Consider the following 14,403-nt stretch of genomic DNA (forward strand, 5'->3'; position numbering starts at 1 on the left):
TCCTGGCAGTGGCCAGTCGGCCCTGAGTCAGCAGAGCCCTGGCAGCCAGGAGGGTCATCCTGGGGGCATCAGGCCCAGCATCACCGGCCTGGCCAGGGAGGGGATTGTCCTGCTCTGCCCTGCCCTGGGGAGGCCTTACCTCAACATTGGGGCAGTTTGGGGGCCACAATGGAAGGAAGAGATTGAGCCATTGGAGAGTGTCCAAAGGAGGGCAAAAGAGATGGGGAAGGGTTGATTTGATTTGAAGCCGTGTGAGGACACTGAGGGAACTTGGTGTGTTCAGCTGGAGCAGAGGAGACTGAGGGGAGACCTCACTGCAGTTCCAACTGCCTGGGCAGGGGCAGAGGAGGGGCAGGGACTGAGCTCTGCTCTGGGGGGACCAGGGACAGCACCCAGGGAACGACTGGAGCTGTGCCAGGGCAGGGTTAGGTGGGATCTCAGGAAAAGGTTCTTCCCCCAGAGGGTGGTTGGGCACTGACCAGGCTCCCCAGGGCAGTGGGCACAGCACCAAAGCTGCCAGAGCTCCAGGAGGGTTTGGCTGATCCTCTGGGGCACAGGGTGTGACTCTTGGGATGGTCCTGTGCAGGCCCAGGAGTTGGACTCCATGACCTTTGTGCATCCCTTCCAACTCATCATGTCATTCTGTGACCTGAGCAGGCTGAGGACTGCTGGGACTCAGGGCTGGAGTGCTCCAGTGTCCAGTATGGACCTGAGCCCCAGGAGGGTTTCACTGCACTGTGACAATTAACACTGCACTGACACTGTGGCCATCTGTGTCCCCCCAGTCCTCTCCCCAGCCAAGGAGCTGTGCTCTAGATGGGGAAATATTTTTTCCCCCAAATCTGTGACTTGGTAGCAATGACATTGGCTGCTCCTGTGGGATCTCCCACTGGCTCCCTGCACACATGCACAGTGCCAGGCGGGCACCAAGCATCCCTGGGCACAGAGACTGGCAGAGACCCAGGGCTTGTGTGTTCCCTGTGGACACTCAACCAAGATCTGCTGTCCCTGGGCCAGGGTGGGAAAAGTTGCAAGAGGAGAAGTTCATCACTCATACCTGCAAGGAATGTGCACCAGGAAAGCCTGAACTGAACCCAAACTCTCTTTCCTTTGGTCCATTTCCAGAGCCAGCGGGCTGACCATGCCCTTGTCCTTGAACCCTGTAGCTCCCGGTGCTGGTGTGGGCATGGGCTGTGCCAGGCCCTGCCATGACAAAGGTGTCTTTGGGGGTCCAGGGATGGCTTCTGAACAGGTTGTGACAGAGCCACGGTCCTGGAAAGGTGAACAGGAGCCCCAGGGCCAGGCTGTGTTTGTTTATCCTGGTGATGGAGCTCACAACAGCAAAACAAAAGGTCAGACCCTGTTGCCCTGGGAGATGGTTTTTGAAGCTGCCTCCCGTCCTGCTGGGGCTCGGATGGAGCGGCCGCGGTGCTTGTCGTGTCAAGTTATTTCTGTAATTTTGGCTGGTAATAGGTCTGAGGCAGCTTCCCAGGCACTGTGAGCTTCGGAGTCTGATACAGGACCAGAAGGGCCCTAAACACACGGCAAGAGGAGCACCCAGTCCTGGGGCTTTGGAGGCAGATCTCCATCCCACAGCTCCTGCAGCCAGCTGGACCCCAAACTGCTTCCTGAGCCCTAAGGGCCAGGCACTTGCAGGCCCTCCAAACATCCCAGAGGTGGCTGAGTCTGATCCAAGCTTCACTTACCTTTGGCCCATCTGAGGAATGAATAGATACAAACTTCTTCACATCTTGACCAGGTTTAAGGTGGGTGGTTTGAGCTCACTGCTGGCAAAGGTGGATGGAGCACGAACAGGAATCACTGCCAGGGAGGAAGGGCAGGTTCTGAGCAGCCCCTTGCAGGCTGCTCCTGGCCAACTCTGCTTTTACTCCTGACTCTCTTTGTTGGAGCTGAACTGATAAATGCAACCATCAACTCCAAACATGGATTTGCCCAGCTGAGGGGAGCCTGGTTTGAGCAGCATGGAGATGGAGAGGGGGGCTGTGCCAGGAGTCCTGGCTGATCTGCCTCTTCCTGGAACTTCTCCATCACTGCACCTCAAAGCCTGATGTTGCAAAATTCCCCAGTCTCCTTTTCGCAAGTGGGGAGACTGAGGCACACAGCTTCACAGTGCCCAGGCTGGGGGCACACGGGGAGGCAGCGACACAGCCACGAGACCAGGCAGGAGCCCTGATCTGCAGTCAGGGTCCCTGTCCCACCCCAGCAGCTGCCAAGGGTGACGTGCAGCAAATCAGCCCCTTTGCCTCTCCTTAAAAGCCCCAAATCATCCCTGCAGCTGGGCACCTTGGAGCACAGACCGATCCTGTGGGAAAGGCACCTTGTCTCTGGCAGGAGACCAGCAGGGAATAAAAAAACCACGCAGATAAGCCCTCGTGTCGCTGCTTCTGGTTGTCAGCACAAGGAGTTTTTGTGTTTACCCAGACCCGAGGGCAATCGCCCGTCACTAACAACACAAGGTCCCCTGGTCCTGCTCCCTGAGCCCGGCAGGACGACTCCTGCTCCTGAGGCAGCAGGACAGAGCTGGTGGGACAGAGCAGGACAGAGCCGGTGGGAGGGCAGCACTGCCAGGGAAGGACAGGCAGCTCCCCAGACAGCAGGACTGAGGTACAAGGTCTGTTGAGCTGGGCTCGTGGTCATTTCCCTGAGTTGTGCGGGGGACAGGTCAGAGACCTCTTTTTGGGGTTAGACCCCTGAATGAGCAGCTCAGGCTTGGCTCAGGACACACCATCAAGGGTCTGAGGGCAGCTTTGAGTGCCCAGCACCTGAGAAGGGAGGTGGATGCTCGTGGTGAGGGGGGTGTGGTGGCTGGCATGGCAGTGGCTCAGTTTCCCATCTGTAAAATCCAGTGGTTTGGATTTCGGACTCTGTCCAGCGCTGAAGGAGGACCCCGACATGCAGTTCTGGGTGGGGGTGGGGGGCTTATTTCCACCAAGCATGTCTCTGCTGCTGGAGACAAAGCACAACCACTTTGGGGAAGAAACAGCTGTTCCCAGGCCCCAAATCCAGCAGAAATTGGATTCCATCTCTATTCATCCCCACCATCACGAATTTGTGTTTGGTAGCTCTGCAAGTATTCAGGGGATGGGGTTTAGATAATTGTGGGATTTGCACATGGAAAGGACTGTTTGGCAGAGTATGCCTTAGCTTCCTTCAGCTGTGGTTTGGGGAAATGTCCCTTTTGCAGGCAGCACAGAGCACATGATCCAGGCAATCATGGCACATGGGGCGATAAAAGTGGAGTGACAGCCTGCAAACAACTCAAAACAGCCAAGTGTGCCCATTATAATATTAATTATAATCACATTTAAAACAAAGTGAACTTCTGCCTCCCCAGGAGCTTTAATGAGGCCACATTTCCCTAGCCAGCTACAAGCTGTGCTCCAGCCAGGCCCTGGGAACACAGTAGAGCCGGGCTCCCATCACTGCTTAGTGTGTCTGTGCAGGGCCAGGAGTTGGATTTAATGATCCATGTGAGTCCCTTCCAGTTCAGAATATTCAGTGATTCTGTGAATGAACATGGTTTGGAGAGATGAGGCTCACAGAAAATAGGGTTAAGAGGTGTTAAAGACCTGAGAGAAGCCACTAATCTGAGGAATCAGAGAGGTGGAGATGCCATTCAATGTGCTCACACATGACTCACCTTTACACAAAAATCCTTAGGCCACATCTGACACCAGCTGAGCTGTTGTTGAAGCCAATAGACCTTTCTGGCTGTTCCTCCAGCTGCAGATCCAGCTTGATGACTCTTTCATTTTCATGCCAATGTCCTTGTTTGTCTTTATGTCCCGAGCACATAATTAGCTGGCACTACAGTGATGTGGTTTCTTTGGCACTGAAGTTAATCCAGACCAGTGTCTACACCTTGACCCTGGGTAGGCAGCAAACGCCTTAGTGTATCCCCAGGGATGGCAACAGGCAGGGACAGTCATGGTCCTCCTGCTTCCCCCAAACAGGGACAAGAGATTTGTCATGGACTACACACTGGAGACCAGCCAGCTAAAGGAGAAGCTGCTGAAAACCATCTACAGCCTCCAGCTGAAGTCATTTGCCACTCTCCAGACAGCCAGCCCACTGCTGAGCAGCCAGCCCAGCGTGGGCATGGTGACACAGCACCAAGTCCACCAGCTGGAAGATAAGGCCAAAAGTCTGTGTGGAGATCTGGACAACATCAAGAACCTCCTCCACTATTGCCAGGATAACCTGGTCCGGCAGATCCCCAACCCCACCGGCAGCCGCTATGGGGGTGTCCGTGGAATCCACTGCTCCCCGGACGGCTCCATCTACCTGACAGCCGAGAATGCTCCCTGGGTCCACGTCCTCTCCAGCACAGGCCACACGCTGCAGGCCCTGCCCTGCCAGCAAAGGGGAAAGGGCACTTTCTTGCCAGAAGATGTGACTGTGACTCGCACGGGAATGGTGGCTGTGGCCGACATGGTGAATGAAGCCATCTGGGCCTTCAACCCTCACACCAGCCTCTCCAAGAGGGAATGGATAAAGATCAGAAAGGTTGGTTCCCCCAGGGGCATTGGAGTCGACTCCATGGGCAAGATCTTGGTAGCAGACTATGCCCAAGGCCAAGTGCACAGCTTTGCTCTGGACCATGCCTTCAAGACACTCCAGGTCCACTCAGTCCCTGACCTGCAGGGGCCTTGCTACGTCAGCCCAGCACCCAACGGGGGCTTTGTGGTGAGTGAGGAATGTGGGGACGCCAAGGTCTTCACGAGCAGCCACAAGCTCCTCTGCTCCCTCAGCAGCAAATATGGACACCAGTTTGGCAACCCCGCTGGGGTGTGTGTGGATAGGGATGGCAGCATCCTGGTGGCAGACGAGCAGCGCCGGACAGTCCACTTGTTCCCAGAGCATGGGGCTCCCATCTGCCTGGTGTCCATGGGGCTGCGCAGGCCTGCTGGCATGGCTTGCTCCCCCTTTGGGCACCTCTTTGTGGCAGACACGGGGGAGAACTGTGTCAAAGTCTTTAAGTACTGTGTGAGACCCCCTTACAATCCCACCAACCCTGGTGGTCACCCCAACCAAACACCCAGGAGGGGAGGGAGGATGGCTCCACTGCAGCCCAGCTGAGCTGTGGGTCTAGTGGTGGCTGTGAGCTCCATCTCCTTCACACAGAATCATATCATAGAATCATGGAATGTTTTGGCTTGGAAGGGACCTTAAAGCTCATCTTGTTCCAACCCCTCTGACATGGGCAGGGACACCTGCCACTAGACCAGGTTGCTCCAAGTTCCTGGCCTTGAACGCTTCCACGGATGCAGAGCATTGCCCCAGACCTGACCTCCTGACGGCTCCCAGCTCCTCCAGATGGCAGAATCAAGGACTAGACCAACTCTGGAGCAGCTTAACCAGCACCAGAATAGCTAAAGGATGACCAGGCTACTCAGAATTGGCCACGAGTTGGTGCCTTTGCAAATTTACCACCACACTCTTGAATCCTTGTGTGTTTTTGCAAAGCTAATATGAATATTTTTCTTCCCCACACACTGTTTTGATGTACCATGGTTCCACCTTCCTGATGCCAGAGTATGACCAGAGTGGTAAGGCCAGAGCTGGCAGCCGTGGCCTGCCAGAGAATCATGGAATCACAGAATGGTTTGGTTTGGGAGAGACCTTAAAGGCCATCTCATTCCACCCCCTGCCAGGGGCAGGGACACCTTCCACTAGACCAGGTTGCTCCAAGCCCTGTCCAGCCTTGCATGGTTGAGACAACTGGTCTGTACTAACTCATCCCCAGGATATTAGGAAAAGTTTTGGAATCACAGAATGGCAGGCTGGGTCTGTAACAGACTTCAGGAGAAGGGTAGGATGAAGGGAACTCCTTCTGTGCTGCATTCCTGACCTCTACAGGGAAGCAACAACCACTGCACAGAGTAAATTCCATATGGGAACGTGGAACTGCTCGCACTGCCCCCTGTCCCGGGGCTGAGCCAGGTTGGGCTGTCTGTTATCCCCTGTGGAGGAGAGCTCGGAGCCACTGCCCTTATCGGCAGAGACCAGGGAGAGGCAGGCAGGGTGTGGTGGCACAGGGAAGGGCGTTTTCCTCTCCCGTCTGCAGCCCTCAGTTTGGACATGGTGCTGAACGGCTCCTTGGCCTCTGCTGATGTCTGAGACCTGAGTCCAGTCACCACCTCTCACCCCAAACGATCCCTGGAGAGGGCCTGGCTCCTTCCTGGCCTTGGAACAAGCACTGAAGATGTTGAAGATGTTGCCCTCCCAGACTCCTCTCCCTGTAGAACGAGGTAGTCCCAGAGCAAACCCAGCAATAGGGAAGGGGCCTGTCTGTGTGGTCTGCAGGTATGGAGATGAGCCTGTCCCATCCCAGGGAGCTGAGCTCCCAGAAAACCAAACCTTCCCCCACCTTATTTCCAATTCTGTGGCACTCAACAACAAAAATAAACCCCCAAAACCTCTTCTCTAGCTCACCTCCACCTCCACACCCACTTTCCCTTTTCATGTGAGACCTCCTTACATTGCCCAGAGTCTTCCCAAGCTCGCTGGCCCCAACCCACCGCTGGGTCACAGGAGGGAAGCTCCCAGGCACCCATCTGCACTCACGGGCCTCTGCCAGGCCAGGGAGCTGCTGAGGTGCTGGGGGTGGGAGTCAAGGGGTCCTGTCAGGACAGCCCCTGGCCTGTGGGGGAGGAGGATAATAGAGTCCCATGGGGACGGACAAGTCCCTGACCTTTGGGATGAGGGACAACAGGGTTCCTGAGGAAAGGCAAGTCCTTGGACTTTGGGGATGAGGGTGAACGGGGTCCCGCTTGGCAAGGCGAGTCCCTGGCCTTTGAGGATGAGAGACAAGGGGGTCCCATGGGGACAGGCAAACCTCTGGCCTCTGGGGACATGGGACAACATGGTCCTGTGGGGACAGGTGAGTCCCTGGCCTCTGGGGATGGTGGACATCAGGGTCCCACATTAGAAAGGGACGTCCCTCACCTGTGGGATGGAGACAACAGGATCCCATGAGGACAGGAGAACCCTGTGGGATGGGGGGCATTGGGGTCTCGTGAGGACAGGTGAGTCCCTGGACTTTTGGAACAGAGGATGACGGGGTCCTGTGAGGACAGGTGAGCCTCTGGCATGTGGGAATGGGGGACAACTGGGTTCTATGAGGACAGCCGAGCCTCTGGCCGGGGAGGATGGAGGACGACAGGGTCTGGTGAGGACAGGTGAGTCCCTGGGCTGTGGGATCGGGGGCAGGGGGGTCCCATGAGGACATGCGAGCCCCTGGCCTCGCTCCAGGGGAGGACGGGCACGCTGACTGCCCTTATCGCCCTTCCCAGGCGGCCCCGCCGCTCCCCGGCCCGGGAAAGGCGCCGGGAGGAGCGCGGGGAGCGGGCACAGGGAGCGGAGCGGGCACAGCCGGGCCCTCACGGGCAGCGGGCACAGCCGGGCCCCGAGAGCCCCGGAACGCGGGCGGCGGGTGGCGGCGGCGGCCGGGCCCTCCCTGCGGGGCCCCGCGGCTCGCGCGTCTCCGGGCAACGCGGGCGGAAGCGGCGGCGCCGGGCGGGCGGTAGGAGCGGGGCGGGCCGGCCGGGCCGGGGGCTGCGGGGGGAGCCGGGGGAGCCGTGGGCGGGGGGCACTGCCGGGCCCCTCACGGCAGGAGAGACACTGGGGGGCTGGAGCGTGTCCAGAGAAGCGAACGGAGCTGGGGAAGGGGCTGGAGCAGCAGGAGCAGCTGAGGGAGCTGGGGGGGCTCAGCCTGGAGAAAAGGAGGCTCAGGGGGGACCTTCTGGCTCTGCAACTCCCTGACAGGAGGGGGGAGCCGGGGGGGGTCGGGCTCTGCTCCCAGGGAACAAGGGACAGGAGGAGAGGGAATGGCCTCAAGATGTGCCAGGGGAGGTTTAGATTGAATATTGGAGAAATTTCTTCATGGAAGGGGTTGTCCAGCCCTGGCACAGCTGCCCAGGGCAGAGGTGGAGTCCCCATCCCTGGAGGGATTTAAGAGCCGTATGGATGTGACACCTGAGGACATGGGTTAGTGGTGGCCTTGGCAGTGCTGGGGGATGGTTGGATTCGATGGTCTTGGAGGGCTTTCCAACCTTTATGTTTCTATGATTGTGTATCTCCTGGCCTGCTCTCCCTCACCCCCTGGAAGGACCTTGGAGTGCTCAGGTGTGGGTTTGACCCAGGGTCAGCACCCCTTGGCTCTGCTGGTGGCCACAGGATAGCTCATGTGGTGACACCTGGGCCACATTCCACTGTTCACCTTTGCTTTTCTGACAAAAGTTCTGAAATTAATTCATCCTGGGGTCCTGTCTTTATTTTTTGGTCACCTTAACACATTTTAGGTGGTGTCCAGTTTTTGTTTTGGTCGCCTGAGATCGTTTGCTGATGCTCTGCGGCATCTCAGGGAAGGGCTGGAGGTTCCCAGCAGGAATGGGTGGATCTGGGAGATTTTAGGCACTTTATGAACAGGGACTAAGCACATTGGTAGGATTTTTCTGCTCAAATTAGCAGCAGTGAAAACAATTGACTGTGATGACACTTAAGAGGTGAACTTTATATTTCAGTCTATTGAAATGAATGAGGTGGGATACATAGCCAGTTGTGGATTTGGGAATACAAACCACAGTAACGTAAGAATAGTTGATCAGCTGGTTTTCAGCTATCAAGATATTTTGTACAGCCTGAAAATTGTATCAGAATCTTCTCTGCAGCAGCCAAAGGGCAGATGATGTGTTTAGGGTATGATTTGACCTGAGCTATAGCCAGATTAGTTGGGTGCATAAAATGATATTAATTTAAAAAGTTGGGAAAGGTGTAAGAGGAAAAACTCCCAAAATAGAGAAGATAAGGATAAGTGTTTCTGCTCCATGAGAAGTTTTCCCAGATGACTGTGGCCATCTTAAAAAAAAATTCTCAGTGAAAAGTAAATGTTTGTATTGAGTGTCAGTAGATAATTCCTCTTCCAAATGTCCAATGGATGGACAAAGCTTTAAGGTCGGCTGTGCAGAGACACTGGAAGTCTCTTGTAGGGATACACTCAAACACCTCTGACATCTCTTGAAGTAAAAGAACAATTAAAAAATCAACTTTAAAAGCTTACCTCTCCAATATTACTGATATAAGTACTGAAAACCCCCTTCAAGTACTTATTCTTTTAATTTTTCTATTTTTTCTTTCAAAAATGGAACTCAATTTCAGTTTTTAGAGTATTCAGCTATGGGCAACTTCACTTAGAAGGTTTTGGTACTGTGATATAACTAGAATGTTATCACTAGCTAAATTTATATTATTTTAAGTAGTGTCTGAGCATATGTGTGTATGTACATTCCTGACACATTCAATCTGTTGTTTTGCCTTTCAGACCCCCTGTATTTACATAATTTATTTCCTTTTTCCTGGGAGTATGTCTGTGGGTCTTAGGGGAAAAGAATTAGAATCCTTTTGCAAATCTAAAGCAAAACATCATCTCACCTGACAATGTTTCCTTAACAGCCTGAGTTAAGCAAGAAGGCATGAGAGGTGGTGAAAGGAGCACTACTTTGGCCAGTATTCCTGGACAAACCAGGGATACTGAAGGGAAGGAAGGCAAAATATAGGGGACAGGTTTTATTTCAAACTGTTTTAAGGACTAATCTAATTAATTGTGTCTGTTTCACCACTTCTGGATAGGACGTGTGTCCTTTGACGTCTCCATGGTCCTCCAGAAAAATAACACCAAAAATACCTCTTTCCGTAGAAGCTATTCCCTATATTTCCAGAGAAGTGAAAAATAAGCTTGGAAGTCTTGTTTTTCAGTCCATTTGGGTGTGATAGTCACGAGGCTTTGGTGAAAGATGCCATTTTTAGGTTGTGCTGCAGGTCTCTGTCCTGCCCAGGCCTGGTGTGCTGCACCCCGACAGCCTCGGGGCGTCACAGCTGCCACTTCTGCCCTCCCTCACACAGCTCTCTGCTTCCCTTCCCTCCTGCTGGAGGCTTGAAACCCTTTGGGAAAACACATAATAGTTGAGGTTCTATCACTTGCCCAGAGAAGCTGTGGCTGCCCCATCCCTGGAAGTGTTGGATGGGGCTTGGAGCAACCTGGTCTGGTGGAAGGTGTCCTCACTCATGGCAGGGGGTGGAACAAGATGGGCCTTAAATTCCCTTCCAACCCAAACCATTCCATGATTCTATGATTCTTTTGAGATCCTGCTTCCTCACAGACTCCAGGTCTCCAAGGTTATCCCTCTGTGGCCTCCAGATCTCACCAGGGGCTGGAGGGTCTGTGGGGCAGCAAGGGATGGTGCTGGGTGCCCTCAGCACCTACCAACACTGTGCTTCCAGCACCACGCTCCAATAAAATCCCTCAGGAGCACCCCTATGTCTGCTTGAGGGAAGTTTTAGGGGTGCTTTGCTGTTTTGCAGTAAAAGGGAAAATTCAGTCCAAGGAAGAACAACATTACTCCTTGCAAAGGCAGCTGTGGTGCTTTTCCCATCGGAGGACCGTGCTGTGCACCAAGGGAACCTCACCTTGTTGCTCAAGGAGCTGAGAACTTCTACATTTCCAAGTGCTGTACTGGGGCTGGGGGACTGGAGGAATCGTAAAATCCCAGAGTGGTAAGTTTGGAAGGGACCTTAAAACCCATCTCATTCCACCCCTGCCGTGGGCAGGGACACCTGCCACTATCCCAGGTTGCTCCAACCTCGTCCAACCGGCCTTGGACACTTCCAGGGATGGGGCAGCTGCAGCTCCCCAAATTACCCTTCTCTGAGTTTTAACCCCAGAGGTTAATCACTCTCCTTTGCTGCTCCCCATCCCTCCACACCGTAGCAAATTCCCAGGTGCTGAGATTTACTGACTCCCTTGTCCTGCATTAACGGCGAGGAAAACAAAGCCATCCGGGCCTCCCCTGCGCATCCTCTGTCCGTGTTATAAATACCCTCTGTGTTCCCTTTCCGACTGACTGGGTCCCTGCAGAGGAGGCAGCCTCGGGGCCCTGCGGAGTTTTCACATCCCTAACAAAGCACTGAAGGACGGCAAAGGACAACGGGCGCCGGGTGCGACTGTTCTGCACCAGCGCCCTCCTTACTGCAATTACAGCTCTGTTAGAAACCTCCACCTTATTTAAAGAGACACTGTCAACTGCCTCAAAGCTCCTTTTGGGAAGAGTCTCCCAAAGCCACTGAGATGCGTTCTTAATGATGGGGAGAAAAACACCGGAGATAAAGAGCACTGATAAAGTGAAGAGGCTTCTCCATTTTTAGGCTCTTGTGTCTAATGAATTAAAACTGCTGCACAAACTTCAATTAATCACTGTAGTCCCTTTTGATAAAATTGTTGTTGCAGTTTCCAGATGAGGTGAGTGAGGCAAGAGGAGCTGAGTGATCTGACTAAGGTTGCTCAGTGAGTTTTTGCAGAGCACAGCTCTGGGTTCTGAGGTGATAAAAGAGGGTCTGAAATTATCTGGCTTTATGGCATGGATCAATATTTGATTGTTGGTAATAGCAGGAAATACTCCCCTGAGACACCATGGTGCACTCTAGAAGTGCTCCAGCACATCCAGTTGGGGATCTAAGATCCGAGGCTGAATGAATTCCTGATCTTTTCTGGTCCAATGCGCTGTGCTTATCAGCGAAAGACCTTTCCAGGACTCAGAAAAGGTGACTCCAGGCTCACCTTTCCTCACTTCAAAGACTGCAGATCATCAGGAGCCTCCTGAATGTGTGTGTGTCTGATGGCTGTCACTGTTCTTACACAAGTGGTTGGGCGCAGTGTTTTCAAACCTGCTTGGTTCTCCTCCCTGGTGACTTTGGCCAGCTCAGATTTTCTTGCATTTACTCACCATTCTCAGCTTTTATTTTTGTGTTTGTTGCAGGTGTCCCGTCCCTCCAGGGTCCCTGCCATGGTACTCAAGGTGTTCTTCCCATCGTGCTGCTCCTCGGCAGACAGCGGCATCCTGATCGGCCGCTGGCTGTCGGAGCAGAGCTCTGCCGTTGTGCTGGCCGTGGTGCACTTCCCCTTCATCCCTGTGCAGGTGAAGCAGTACCTCGGGGAAGTTCAGCACCTGACCAAAGTCAGCCTTTCTGTGCTCGGCTCCTGGAGCAACAGCAAACAGGAGAAAGAGGAGGGTCTGAGTGAGTTCTTGGAAGACCTTGGGACCATATTCTCCCATGAACCTTGGATTCAGATAAGCAAAGAGGGAGACAGCAAGTTTTGGAGCTGCTCTACCCTTCAGAAACACTCCAGCAGCCCTAAGGAGGAGGAAGTCATCTTGGTGTACTATGACCAGCGCAAAGTTATGCTCTCCCATCTGCACCCCCCTCTGGACACAGGTGATGGGAGGGCAGAGGATGCCTCCAAGCTCTCTGCCATCTTCGACACCGTGGCCAGGAGCAGGGTGCTGTTCATGACCGACAGGTACGACGAGGGGCCCATCAAGCTGACCCACTGGCAGTCGGAGGGGGTCGAGGCCAGCATCATCGTGGAGCTGCTCAAACAGACCTCTGTGCCTGCCTGCATGCTCCTCACATTCCTGCTCTCACTGGTCTCTGGGATCTGCAGGAGCAGGTAAGTGATGTGATATCAGCCAGCTTGTTTTGTGTGGAAGTGTAATTTAGGCATTTACAGGATTTCTGCTCAGCCCCAGTGAGAAATATGGTTGATACAAAAGGTTCTGTTGGAAGCAGGCTGCTGTTGGAGTTTGGGGAGCCCCACTGAAATCATAAGGCCAAAGGCTCCCTCAGGTAGGACTCTTCATGGAACTGGGAGGGTTTCTGGGGAGGCATTTGCAGCAGCCCCACTTCACTTTCATCACAACTGGGCCAGTGGATTTCCAGCTATTCCATGGCTGACAGAATGCTGTGAGCCTCTCCTTAATGGTTTCACAGCTGGGACTCCCTCCTCCCTGTTTGCTGTGAATCCCTCCACAGCTGTCAAACGTCAGCAAATAGTATTTCTAAATCCATTGTCCTCCAAGAGACTGTGGTGCTGCAGCCTTGGTGCCTTATAGCAGGTCACAGGGATTGCTGCTGTGCATGAATCCTTGGTGAAATCCTGTTCTCACAACCAGGAGACTGACTAGGATGATCCACATGTAGTATGTGGCAAGTGCTTGCACTGATGAGGAATTCTGAGCAGATTTGAAGGGGAGAAGTTTAGAACCATGGAATCATTTAGGTTGGAAATATCATGGAGTCCAACCATTAACCCAGCACTGCCAAGGCCACCACTAACCCATGTCCCCCCGTGCCACATCTACGTGCTTTTTGAACACTTCCAGGGATGGTGATTCCACCACTGCCCCGGTCAGCCTGCCTGGAGAGGCTGTGGAGAGGGAGGAGAGTGGAGTTCTGGTTCCAAGCTGCAAGGGGACACTTTAATTGATGAAATTTGGATAACAGCTACTACTGTATTCATGGATAAATCTTCTCAAGTGCAGCCTAAGGGCAGGAGGAAGGGAAGCTTTTAACAGTTTCCAATTGTGTGATACTGTTGTGAAAGAATTACAGTGAAACTCTTCCCATGCAAAGACTTTCTGAACAGTAGGGTTACCTATTTTGGTACATAAAGGGGAAACTGTCTGGTTTTGGACTATTCTATTGGAAGAGATTTAGGATCAGGCCAAAACCTGATATAATCAAGGACACTGGTTCCTGGGGCTGCCCTGTAGATGCTGACTCTGTGTTAGTGGCTGTTAATGGTGACTAAGTCACAACTTTGTGGTTGGGCAGAAGATTGGGAGTCAGCTCAGAAGGTCCTTTTTCTGGCTGTCCATGGGCTGTGCCACCACCAACAAACAGGATGATCCTTTTCTTTGTCTTAAAAGGTCCTGACTTGATCAGTCAGGCTTAGAGTCAGGTTAACCCAAGGCTCACAGGTCCCCAGAAGGCCACAGTCTAGCTCAGGAACTCAAGCTCAGTCTGGTTGGGCCTGGATAGCTGCTACCCAGCTTCTCAGGAATTCTGACTTCAGCTTTTCCTAAGCCCAGGATGGATGTTTTGAGGCACAGCAGCAGCCAGCTGTACCTGCCAGCAGGCAGAATTTGGGGCTGGCTGTGCCCAAACCTGGGCTGAACTTGTTCTTGGGCTTGGGAGACAGATACAGCTTGTTCTCTTCTCTGTTTGATTCACCCGTAGGATCAGCATTATACTCACTTATCTTACAAAGCATCAGTCTTAGAGAACAGAGATTAGTACCTGGCTTTATAACAAACCTCCTGCTCACCTTTCTAAGTCATTTAAAGGAATTTGGTTCCACTCAGCACGTGGTGTGTGCTACAACCTCCCTTGTGCCAGCATCCTCAAGGCAGGGAGGGTTCAAGGTGTCACGGGCAGGTGTCCTTCCAGTCCCCTCCTCCCCGTGCTGGGACAGGATGTCCCATAAAATAAGATTTACAAGGTTTTTGCTCCTTCAGGTCACAGGACTTCATTCTTTCCCTGGTTTTT

General features: G+C 53.4%; 2 protein-coding genes across 6 annotated transcripts in view; both read left to right on the forward strand.

Moving 5' to 3' along the window:
• Positions 1 to 4,466: 4,466 nt before the first annotated feature.
• NHLRC4 (NHL repeat containing 4) lies at positions 4,467 to 5,100 on the forward strand. The gene has a single exon (XM_051777036.1). It carries the CDS (start codon positions 4,561 to 4,563, stop codon positions 5,098 to 5,100), a length of 540 nt encoding a protein of 179 aa, XP_051632996.1. The 5' UTR covers positions 4,467 to 4,560.
• A 2,216-nt stretch (positions 5,101 to 7,316) lies between these two features.
• The window catches only part of PIGQ (phosphatidylinositol glycan anchor biosynthesis class Q), a 39,943-nt gene continuing 32,856 nt past the window's right edge, over positions 7,317 to 14,403 (forward strand). Inside the window, exons 1-2 of one of the 5 annotated variants that reach the window (XM_051780918.1) lie at positions 7,317 to 7,546; positions 11,835 to 12,526. In XM_051780918.1, the coding sequence (XP_051636878.1) occupies positions 11,862 to 12,526 (665 nt within the window). In that variant the 5' untranslated portion in view covers positions 7,317 to 7,546; positions 11,835 to 11,861. Of the gene's footprint in view, positions 7,547 to 9,620; positions 10,576 to 11,834; positions 12,527 to 14,403 lie in introns of those variants that run through there. The other 4 variants (XM_051780909.1, XM_051780900.1, XM_051780894.1 and 1 more) reach the window with 4 other exon arrangements.

The sequence above is a fragment of the Manacus candei genome, unplaced genomic scaffold (assembly GCF_025592945.1).
Source record: "Manacus candei isolate 608988 ecotype Guabito, Panama unplaced genomic scaffold, ASM2559294v1 h1tg000002l, whole genome shotgun sequence".
Taxonomy (NCBI): Eukaryota; Metazoa; Chordata; class Aves; order Passeriformes; family Pipridae; genus Manacus; species Manacus candei.